We start from the raw sequence: 12,645 nt of genomic DNA, 5'->3' as shown, positions 1-12,645 counted from the left end.
GTGCCATGTGAGGTCTCTGACTCTGTCATGTATGTGGGCTTCCCATACACATGTATGTATTAAATTTGGTTATATACTCTTGCTAATCTGTCTCATGTCTATTTGATTATTAGACCAGCCAGATGAACCCTGAGGGTAGAGGCAAGTTTGCTCCTCCCCTCAGTGCCAATGTTTATTTCTTAGTTTGGATAACTGTACAATGGTTAGTTAACATTGGTGGACACTGGGTGATAAGTAGATGGGAACTCTGGACTATTTTTGTAATGTTTCTGTAAGCCTAAAATATTCCAAAGTAAAAAGTTAAAAAACTGAGAGCTTTAACTGAGAATTGAAAATTACACATGCATTTTATAATAGGAATCTTTAATCACAGAAGATACAGGCCTATGGTTCAACTACTATAGAGAGTCAAGTTTGGGAAAACTAAAGAAATAGGAACAATTTAACAACTTAACCACAAATGGAGGAAGTGGAAAATTCTTCTAAACAAGAATGCCGGCTCTGTTCAGACATTTCCTTTTCTGTATGCCAAGCACATCCCCTGAAGAATGCAGCACCCCTCGACCACTGGCTTCACATACCAAGCTTGCTAACAAGAACTTCGCACAGCAGCTCTACCAAAGCATTTGAGGTCTTACGGTTTTAACAGAACTCTAAAATTTTCACAAGTAGGTAGGTATCAATCCAATTGCTTTCTAGTTAAAATAATTTTTCTGTTCTAAAAGTCACATTCTGCTAACAACTAACAAACCAGGAGACTCTTCAAAGGGAAAAAAATTTTTTTTGGAGTATATACATGTATGCATACACTCTCACACACGTGTTTTGAGGCATGTGCAGGAGCATGTATATATACAGGTATAGGTACAGGCATATATACATACATATGTGTGTATGTGAAACTGGGTGGACTCTGTGAAATCACTGCCAAACTGATACCAACCAAGGTGTAGAAAAGAGCATGAAAATGTTTATGTGTAGGATATTTAAAATGATATTGAAAACACTTCATTCTCTCTCTTTCCATATTTGGCCATAAGGGAGGGATATGTGAACTCTAAACCTACAAAGCAATAAAGAATTTATACAACATCGCCAGTAAGGGTACTAATGGCTGCAACCCCTTAGGCAGGTGATGTGGCAATATCCATCAAAATCTTCAATACATGCTTTGACCCAGCAATCCCACTTATGGGAATTATAAATACAGTTACAAAATTATGTACACAGTTATCCACTGCAGTATTGTAATAGCAAAAGACTAGGAAAAACTGAGGCGTCCCATCAGCAGAGTAGACTTTAATTGCAGCTGGGCTATGTGATACCTTTCCCCACTGCCCTCCCCCTGCGATTCTGATGTATCATCTTCCTTCACGCCCTTGTTTTAAATTTCTACCTATTGAACTCTTCTAAGTCTACAAACAACCCGGTGTCTCCCATCCTAAGAATACTTTCCCTCTACCCTGCCAATTCAGGTGATCCTTTTTCTCTCCTCCCACTAAAACACCTTTCTTGAGTAATGTATACTTTCTATTTCCCTCTTTCATGATTCACATTCACTTTCGTTACTAGCCCTGCAACTCCAACTGCTCAAACCTACACCTACGAATTCAGTCCTCGTCCTACCTGACTTCTCCACACAGCCGACCCTGCTAACAACTCCTTCCACTCTGAAACTATTGTCCCGACTGCCAGGGCTGCAGTCTCTTGTGGTCTCTCTTCTCTGCCACTACAACCTCTCCCTTCCTTGCCAGTACCCTTCTCTCCCTGTGTATTTTTTTGCTTCTCCATTCCAGACTCCCGCCACCCTCACCCCATGATGCTGCTGCATGAGGAAGCATCAGGCCTCCCCACCTGATCAGACTCTGACACCCTAAGCTGGTGCCTTTCCCTTGGGGAGGCCCTCACCACCCTGTTCAGGCTCTGAGACCCCCCAGCCAGGCTGTCCCGTTGCAGGGATGTCCTTCACACCACTGGGGCCCTGACTGTCTACAACAGGCTATCCGCACATGGATACCCTCCTAACCTGGCTTGGGCTGTGATATCTTCCCCACCCTGTGGACACTTCCTTGCTCTGCTCTACCTAGGGTCGTTAGGACTGAAATGTGCAGAAAGAAAAGAGGAAGGGCAGTTAATGCAATACTACACCACCTTAATAATTAGAGCTTTACAGGAAGTCATGATATCTAGGAGGGCAAGTTTTTGTTCTTATTGTTTTTCAGGGTTATTCTTGGCCTTTTGTTCTCTATTTCCTTCTTTTTTTGCAGCTTGTTCATGAATGTAATTCAGTTGCATGAACAACCCTATCTTAACATTTTGCCCATCCCGGCCTTTGCACTTTTATAATACATTTTTAACGGAATAAGTTTTGGTCATTTAACATAAGAAGTTACTTTTTACCAATTTCACCTGAAGCCCTGCAGCAAAAAATTTCTGTTAATGATGTAATATAAAACTCCCCTGCTTTTTGCCTTGAGCTGACCTCTAAATTAGACTGAAGACCATCAGCAGGGTGTCCAGGAAGTCGTTATGTGAGCTGGGGAATTTAGAACGGTCTTGAAAGAGGGTGTTCCTACTGGTGGAAACCTAAGCAGCATACAAATATGTATCTGAGAGAACTAAAAAAAAGCAATTGGATGCAAAGATCTGGAGTTCAGGGAAGAGGTCAGAGTCAGAGATTCAAATTTGTGAACACAGGTGTGTGTGGATGGCATTTATAGACACAGAACTTGAGTGACCCAGATTAAGTACAGCGGAGGATTGAGCTTTAAACCCTGGGAAACTCAAACATTTAGAGGTCCAAAACCAACAACGGAGAAGGAGCAGCTAAGCAAACCAGTGGGGGCGGGAGGTGTCCTGGGAGCAAAGTTAAGCAAAGCATTTCAAAAAGCAGAAAGAATTCAAATGTGTGAAATGCTGCTACAAGGTAGGGTGAGACTTTTCTACTAGATTTGGAAAGGTGGATATTTTTGGTAACCCTGAGAATAGGGATGTTGGTGCAGTAGGTAGGACTGAAAGTCTCAGAAGTGGGATGAAGAGAAAACAATTGTCCCTCAAACAAGCCAAAGTTTCCCCCACCTCAGCGCCTTCACAGATGCTGTGATCATCCTGAAACACATTCCTCCAGACACATGCACAACCCTCATGTCAAGGTCAAGTCACCTCCTCCAAGAGGCCTAACTTAGGCCTTGAAAGGCCTAAAATAAGCATCCCTCCCTATAATTACTCTCTATCCCCTTACCTTGCTTTCTTTTAATAATACATAACAATACTTGAATTTATTTGTTTACCTATTTGTTGATCTCCCCACAGGAATATGATAAATGAAGGAATAATTATGTACAAACACTGCTTTTTAAGGATAACTTGTACATTTTTCTATATGCATCATTCTTGGCAGATTTTCCAATACCTGAAGATATAACCTTATTGACTATAACTCTCTTATAGTGAGAAATGTGCAATACAGCACAAAGAAGGCCCATGACTTTACCATCACTGGCAAACCCCCTGTACCGCCATTTTTCTGCCACTAAGTTTCCTAAAGCTGTTTCCTTGGTTATAACCCATCATGCAGTTTTCTCACAGAACATTTTCACCTTAACCTTACTTCACAGAAAAACTGTACTAGTAAAATTAATATTGATTCTCATTCTCACCTTCAATTCCTTTATAATGAAGGCAACGCATGCCCTGAATATAGTTAGGTCATCCCCAAAATACTAAGAAAAATGAAAGTTGCAGAATATATGAAATCAGAGATAGTCTAGTCCAGTCCCTGTTACGCACGGAAACCAAGACTAAGTGGGTATATGTGAACTAAAAACCCCTGCTCTCAGCCTTTTGTAAAGTTAGAGAAGACTTCTGGTTAATAACAAGGGCTAAGGTAAAGGATACAATTTCCTAATTGTTAGACATACTTTACAAACTGGACTTTTGCCATTTTGAAATGTACCACTTTGTCTGTTCCTGGAAATGAGCCTTTAACTCATTTAGTGGCTCCATGTCCAGAGTAGAGTGAGACAGGATTTTATTTTAGAAACTCTCCAGGGAGTACTTGCATTAGTATCTCTGGGAGGACACACATACACACACAAAACCACCTATGCCTAAGTCCGTATTAATCATCTGTTAATCAGTTTATAACTTGCCGGTAAAATTCTGTCACAGCATGTCACTGGATTAAATAACAAGAGAATTATAACAATCTTCTCTTAAGGTGGATAGTAATAAAATATTGTTACCATATGGTATACACTCTTGATGTACTAAAAGCATCCCTCCTACTCAATTTTGTTTTAGGAAAGGGATATGGCAAGTAGGCTACTGAGGAATGGGTCTGCTGGAAGGTCTACGAAACCCACAGGCAGTGTGGCGGTGGGAGTAAAGAATGAGAGCTTCTTGGGGGAATGACTGTGGCTTGACACTGAGCAACTGCGATTAGCTTGTAATAAATTGGGCAACAAGAAAAAGAGAAGGAAAAACAAGTGAGGTCAGTCTTACTGTTAAAAATACTTTTCAGGGAGAGAAAAGCTATCAAATATTTATTGACTGCTTACGGTTTTGAGCACATTTCAAAGGTCAATGGAATGATTCTAAATGCCTCCACCTTCCAGAGCTGAGAAACAGACCATTTATTTATATTATCCTAAAACAGTCTTTCTAACAACTAAAACAAATAATTCATTCAACAAACATGCTCTGAGTGGCCACTACGGGCTAGGCACTTTTCCAAGTGCTAGGGCTACGGCAGGAAATAAACTGCATGGATTGCATGTTCTTAGTGGACAGAACCAGACGAAGTCAATAAATGACTGAGTATTTTAGAAGTATCCTACTAGCCATCTTTAAGTACTTACACCATGGTACTTTGGAGAAAAAGCAAGAAAAGGAGGTAAGATGTAAGTAATTCATTTTTACTCATTAGAGGTAGCTTGTTTATTTTATGAGAGAGTAGATTTTATAACGTAATAAGGTTCTTTTAGAAATAACATTCCCTTTATAAGCATTCCACTTTATAAGATGTAGAATATATCTCCACTCCTACAGTATATTATTTATATATTATTCATGTTTATACCATATTTATAACTTATTCGATGACAAATTCTTGGTCAAAAATATATCTATAATGAATTAATACCAGGCCTTTTTAGCTAAACACAATGTACTTCTGGGTGTTGCTTATGAAGGGTTTTGAGGAAGGAGCCTTTTTTTTTTTAAAGTGAAGTCCTACTGAATTGTGAAGCTTCCAACAGTGAACCAAGGAATTCAGGTGGCAATGATTTTCAATTCTAAAAAAAATAAGGCTCATTAGTCACCCCACCCTAAATTCATATAATGTAGCCTAAATCAAATAGAAATTGTGGTGAATAGTTCCTTAGTATACTAATCAAGATGTAACAACGCTTGACTTGGTTTTCCTATAACTTGAAAAAGAATAGTAAAAAATTAAAACTCTTTGGGAAGAGCTCATGCCCAATGAAAAAAAAGATGGTTTTACAAACTAAAATGTATACAAGCTATTTCATTCTTATGTTTATTATGTTCTGGTTGTCTAGTCCAAGGGTCTGCAAACGGCGGCTCGCGAGCCACATGCGGCTTTTTGGGTACGTACATATGTCTCTGAAGTAAAATTGAAAATGAAAATGAAACTATCATAGCTTCATTTATAAAAATTTTTAAAGGATATTATTCATATAATGGTGATTTCATTTGTTTTATGGCCCTCAAATAATTTTTAAATTTTCTGAGGGACAGGATTGGCTCATCCGTCTACAAAGTTTGCTGACCCCTGGTCTAGTCCTTCAATTTGGAGAGAAAAACTTATAAAATGTAAAAAAAAAAAAGTTCGGCCGAAGAAAGCTTACCTTCAGGCTGGTATGAGAACGTGGTTGACTTAATTCCTGAAATTTCCATTGCTCTGATCCAGGGGTTTCTCCACCTTTCTGAGTATCAGGTGTAAGCAATCCGTCTCCAGCAGGTAATGGGAAAATCCCTAGTGATATAGGGCGTTCTTTTCTATTTGGAGAGGGGAGAAAAAATTAAGCATTCGTTCATTTTTAATTCTTTGTTGCCATGACTCTAAGGAATAAGCCTGGGCTGTCACTGCCTTGGAATCATTACTCTTAAATAATAGTGTCTGCCTATCTGAACAAGCAGTCTTACCAAAGAGAAAAAACAGGATCTCAGAAATTTAAATTAGCCCAAAGACATCAACTAAGAATAGTAGTAAGAAATGGTCTAGGAAATCTTATAAGTCACTGAGGAGCTCCTAGCCCAGGAAGCAGTCTGTGGTCCACTTTCACAGCAAGAACAGCTAAATTTTCATTCACACTTAGGTTAGATTAGGGGAACTTGAAACCTCCTCTTTTGGAAGTGATGGCAGCCCCTGCTCCTAGACTTTCCAAGTCCTCACACTAATCCCTAGAGGTTTACCCAACCTACTTCAGGGAATGCCTTTTCTGCCAAAAGCAATATCTACATTGATATCATCTAAATCAGGGCTACTGATGAAATGGTAGGAAAGAGCTCAAGAGTTTTATTCCCTAAAGCAGAAAAGCTGTATTTTTTCTACAGAACCCATGTATGAATTCCTTTCCATCACAACATAAGAGAAAACCATGGTCAGTTTTTCCAAACAAGGAGGACAAAAAACTCTATGAAAGACTGTAGAGTTTCCAATGCTTTGTGGGAAATTTCAAAGAACAAGAGTTATAATTTTAATAATAATAGAATTGCAACAAGAAACACATCCTTTGTTGATGCACAGAAGATTCTAAATCAAAGGGATCTTAGAGGGTGGAAACAAGCTTACTAACAAGTCACCCTGGGTCATTAACTCACAAGTGTGGAAACTGACAAGAAATGAGACACTAAAGGTTTGGGCGCTCCTGGAACTTGTACCCGTAACTCTACCGGTAAGAATGTAAGACTAGAAACACTGAGGTTATAAATAAAAGTGGGAAAATATTCAGTTTTGTTAAATAAGTCTTTCATTCTGTACACTCATTTTTATACCAAGAAATTCAAGCCACTTTTAAAACATGCCCTCACTTAACACAAAGGGTATGCTCTTCCAGTCCTAATGACAATCAGAAAGGTTCAGTAAAACTATCAGAACATTTTCTTAAAGATTAGGTGAAGCAAAAGGGTTGACAGACTGCATTTTATTAAAGTTCTATGCACAAGAAAATAAAACAGGGTTTTTCTCTATCAGAACTAATTATTCATCACTTCTTCACACTTGGAGTACTTTTCCTATTTGATTCGAATGCAGGTAGGCAGCACAATTAAAGACTAGATTTTAATACCAAATCTAGGTTTGCGACTACAAGCTGCCAAAACAACCAAAGGACAAAAATTAAAGTAACTAGTCAACTATTATGTTTATAGCAATTATTCCCAAATGCTGGTTCAGCAATAGTTTTCATAAATCTGTGGCAAAAAGAGGTATTATTTATGATATCCTTATTGGATAATACAGTACGTATTGTACACATATATATTTCCATATATCATAGAACCTGTTTTTTCTTGATTATGACCCTTTTCTGTATCTTCTCTGCTTCTTTGATTTTAAAATGCCCTTTCTTTCATCAAATGATAGTGACAGCGACTGAAGGTGAATTTTTTTAATGTCCATACTTAGCAAAATAAAAAGTTGTTGACCTGATATTTGTCCCTCAATTTGAGGGGAATATATTTTGGGAACTAAAAATCTAAGGCTGTAAGAGCTACTAGATGATTTATTTATTTTTTTAACGTATCTTAACAACTTAAGCGGAAAAGTGACTTTTGAGAATTTAATGGATAGAGTTTAATGGAAAGCTCTCTAACCCCAAACGCAAAGACAACCAGGAAGATAATACAGACTTCATGTGAATTGTCACACAGCTAACAGAAATCAAAATACAGGCCAGTCATTAGAATTATTCTTCTTATATGAATGGCAACATATTGATTTTCACATATATCAAATACTGAAAAAGTGTAAAACTATTGAGGAAGGAATCTGTAAATCTACAATCCAAAATACAAGTAGAATGGCTTTGTATGGCTTTTATTTTTCATTCAGAAACTGCTCATAGGGCGGGAACTTTTCTTTAGAGACTCGTTAGTAGCTATCTGTCAACAGGGCCAATGATGCTCTGGGTTGCACTGTCCCAACTCTAGAAAAATAATCTTACTACATACATCTCTTCTCTCCTCATTTTACTAGTAAATTACATACGAGTTAGAAGGAAGGAGAAGGACATGTAATTATGCAAGCCAGTTAGAATCCTACTTGTGAAAAGAAACCCCCAAAGGTGAACATTAGACTTGGACTATGTAGGCATGCATGGTTGGTACTCTGTATGTATTTATTAAATGCTTCAGTAAAACTCACCGAAGAAACCAAAGAATGGGACACATGTGGATAAATGATCAAGTGGCAGATTTAAGCCTCAGGCATTTCAATATGCTATTACTGTCTAGAAACAGTGCTATCTATCACCAACTATCAGAATCCTCGTTATATTCTTTTGTAAACTGCCTTAACCCCATATATCCATTTTTCAGTTGGTTATCTAAATGTAACTTACATGTATAAATAATTTCACAAACATGTTTTGGCTATATTCACATTCAAAATACATAATCATTAACAAAATCATATATACATAAAATCTAATATATACTACATATAAAGGACAGTAAAAAAAGATTATATTTGTTCAACACCATGTGGTAAGCACTGAAATGGATGATTTATTTACATGATTTCATCAATCCTCACGAAGAAATAGGGATTATTTTCCCAGTTTTCAGATTACGAAAAGAGGCTCAGAGACTTTAGTAATCAGCAGAGATCGGATGCAAAGTCAGACCTGTTTGGCTCTGAGGCCCATGTGCTTTCCTTGGAACTATCTGCTTCTTGACAATTCAATATTAATATTGAGAAATTGACATCTTTATTCAATCAGATTAACAGCAACGTTTGTCAAGGAACTTTTTAAATTTAATCATAAATTATTTTATCAATAAACTAGCTGGAACTAAAATAGTTTCTGCTAAAAAGGGGGTACATATAAGTAACTATGAAAACTATTTACTTGCTTAATTTGCTGTGTATCTTGTAATTGATTAAATATAAAATAATCGCCTCACATGATTTTTAAAACCACCCAATGGGGAAGACCCTCAGATGAGGAAACTCAGGCACAGCGAAAGTAAGCAATTTGCCAAAAGTCCCACAGCTCACACATGGTAGAGCATGTGTGCCCAGGCAGCCCAACCCCTAAGCCTCCTACCCAGCTCCCAGCACTGCAAGGCTCAGCACGGCACTGCCTTCTCAGGCAGCCCTTTCAAATTAGTCTTATTTTAATATTCTACATATTCTGAAGGTATTTTTAATTTCCTAAAAGCCTATATATACACATACATACATACAAATCTTTTATGTGCTGAAATGTATACAAGTAATAAAAATTAGGAGAGAAAATAAATAAGCATCTAGTTTTTGACCTTAAAATTTAATTTCTGGGCCTTAAACTAATGTTGAACAGGAACTGATCTATAAATTAAAAAGAACACATTGAGGGAATGTACTACTTTACTTCATTTCAGTTTATCTAAATCTCCAATTAGGAATTGAGTATTTTAGGTAAACATTTAAATAATAAAAGCTATCCACTGTGAACCTTCATTTAAAATCATACGCAAAGCAGAAATATGAACAATGGGTAGTTTTAGTTTGATAAGTTAGAAAACAAAATCAACCAAAACCTTAAACCTCTAAAACGTGCAAGATGGTTCTTGCAGGCTACAAGTAAAGTGAAAAGCAGAAAAGATACAGAGATTAATGACTACCCCCACAAGCAGGCATGAATATCTGTCACCCAAGTCTACAAAGAAAGGGCAACATCTGACTAAACAATAGTGAATAGGCTTTGTAAAGCTTTCACAACTTTGATGTGTAAATGATGGGGGGAATGCATTCCTTGCCCTAAAAGGCTTAAATTGTTTCACTCTAAAATATATTTTGTTTTAGGAGGAAAATATTTAAATGGTCGGTTCCCATGAGCTGCTACCAAAAATTGCAAAAATGATGCCTAAACCTCCACAGTCAAAAGATAATTGGAACAAAATAAACACCTCCGGCCCGTGTTTAATCAAATGCAAGCCCAGGCATAAAAGATATTTGCCCCTAAAGACTCAAGAGGCTAAACCAGAGGTGGTATAAACTTGGACCCGGTTCTCCACTCCTGATCTCTCTTCACACTTTGAACACTGCTTAAAACAAGACCACCACTGATTGTACTTGTGTAGAAGTACAATATGAAAATCCTTTTCCTAAGGCCGTGGTTTCCAAACACAAAGCTGCATCCCTAAGTGACAGCCAATAAATGACTATAAATAAAAATAGAAATCCTAGCTTCAGGCCATTTTCCATTGTTTCAATCTGCAACAGAAATGGTTACAAAGCAGACCCGTGAAGCTAAAAACTGAGAAAAGCCAACTACAGGGGGATTCTAAGAGAGACTGGAGTACCTGAGTATCCTTGGTAGGTTCTGCGTCAGAGCTGGCACACCGGTAGAAATAGAAAAGTGCACAAGCAGCAAAACAGAGAGAGATACTAAGATAGCAGAATTAATGACCACCGCCCCGCCAACAAAGCCAAACACAAACAGCAGCATGCATCCAGGACTCATGGCGCTGTGCTGGCATGGTGAAACGCCCGAACCAGGAGGCCTACACGGGGGCCAAAGGGGTATCTTTGTAGTGAGGATCTGTCATTCAGCTGCTGCCACAAAAACAATGCCATCAGCAGCAGCTTTCCACTCCATCCTGCAGCAGCTCCAAAGCGATGACGTCATCCCGCTCTCCCCACCTCATAACCATAGAGCTGCTGCCCCTAGCATTTATGCAGCAATCCTGAGCGACAGCCAGCCTATTAACTAGGTTCCTCTCCCACTAAGAGTCCTAGCTTAGCTCATTGGCTACACTGCTTGGAGATCTACATAATTTATTCACACTCCTACATCAAACAGAAGTCTCGCTAACCCTTTCAAACCTGCCTCTCTAACAAAAAGGACTTTAAACCAGGAGAAATGAAAATTTTCCAGCGTTCCCACAAATCAAAAAAGCTTAAACCTAATGCAATCTCTGTTAAGTATTAGAAAACAATGAAAATATCTCAATATGCTGCTTACATGGCATGGCTCACAATTTACCTTTTTAATAGGGAAGCCTGTTTCTATTTTTCTATGCTATTCCCTCCTATAGTATTCCAACCACAGTAGAGAGCTTTTGAATCAACCTAACTATTGTTCCAGGATTAAAGAACAGAGAAACAGAAACAGATTATTTATTTTGCTTTTTCTCAAGGCAGAATGTATAATAACAAAGCTTACCTAATTCTACTATGAGCTGTGGACTCTAGTTGATCACTCCCTGAGAGCTGATGAAGTTTTGTTCTTTCTAAGTGTTCCATATAATTATGGATCATCTATTTTGAAGGAAAAAAAAAATTAAGACTAATACCTGGAATAAAAACAGTGTTTTAACAAGAGAAACATTTTTGTATAAATTTCTAATTTATCAGATTACCCATAGTTCCATGTACAAGAATATTAAGAATGAACTTTTTTTAATGGCAAAGAAATCTGCGAATGATTTACATTTAAAGATACTGGTGTCCATAAAAGTAGCCAACATATTGCTTAGCATAACAAAAAACTTTTTTTTTTTACAATATGTGATGCCATTAAATTATGTAATTTAGACATAAATAACACAAATTAGGATATAGACACTGGGGAGTTGGCAATCAGAGACTACTGGTTAAAAATAAGAGAGGGCATTTGAGAAATCCATTCACTAAAATGAGAAACAACAAAGAAATTAACATGAAACGAGAAGAAACAGACAAGGAGAAAATTCAGAGATGTCCTCAGAAGAGCTTTCAGGTATGAAAGTTTTCTGTTTAACAAAAAAATCTAACCATACTAATATGTGGTGACCTTTTCCATTTTACAAAGGATTCACAGAGTAAAGATCACTTTCAATTTAATTAATTTAATTAAATACCAAAATGTGCATTTTTATGTCTACAGATTTATTTGAAAGAATGCTAAAATATTTTCTTTGAGTGCTAATTTACTAGTATCACTACTTAACATAATTATTTATAATAACAGCAAATTAAAATGAAGAATCAGAGCACTTTGATTTTGAGTCTTGGATAAGGAACCATATGATAGATGAGCTGAATGTGGAAGTGAAAACTTAAAAATATCAAGTACACAAATTGCCAAGAAATTCTATTGTCCTATTTGATTCATGATAATCTATAGTTCCACTTTTAAGAAACCCAAATCTAGAATTAAAACATGTGAAATGCAACAAATTTCAATCATAAAATCAAAAGGCCTCTGCTAGATGCTAATGTGATATAAATAAGTAAAAATGAATTTTAAAAAATCAAAAAAGGTGAGGCCAGCCGAGTGGTGCGTCGGTTAAGAGCGGGCTTGGGGGCCAGCCGAGTGGCATGTTGGTTAAGAGCTAACTTGGGATGCCAGAGGGCCCCGGTTCGGATCCCACATATGAGGGCCAGTGACACTGCCCTCTACAGCTAAGATGCTGAACAACAGCTCAACCTGG

At 37.5% G+C, this 12,645-nt stretch overlaps 1 protein-coding gene across 1 annotated transcript in view; it reads right to left on the bottom strand.

Moving 5' to 3' along the window:
• SPAG9 (sperm associated antigen 9) overlaps nt 1–12,645 on the bottom strand; it is a 118,628-nt gene that overhangs the window by 54,201 nt on the left and 51,782 nt on the right. The window contains exons 4-5 of the mRNA XM_019638509.1: nt 11,397–11,491; nt 5,871–6,021 (exon numbers count right to left, since the gene is read on the bottom strand). Of these exons, the coding sequence (XP_019494054.1) occupies nt 5,871–6,021; nt 11,397–11,491 (246 nt within the window). The remainder of the gene's footprint in view (nt 1–5,870; nt 6,022–11,396; nt 11,492–12,645) is intronic.

The sequence above is a fragment of the Hipposideros armiger genome, unplaced genomic scaffold, assembly GCF_001890085.2.
Source record: "Hipposideros armiger isolate ML-2016 unplaced genomic scaffold, ASM189008v1 scaffold_40, whole genome shotgun sequence".
Lineage (NCBI taxonomy): Eukaryota > Metazoa > Chordata > Mammalia > Chiroptera > Hipposideridae > Hipposideros > Hipposideros armiger.
This window is presented reverse-complemented; position numbering and strand designations above follow the sequence as displayed.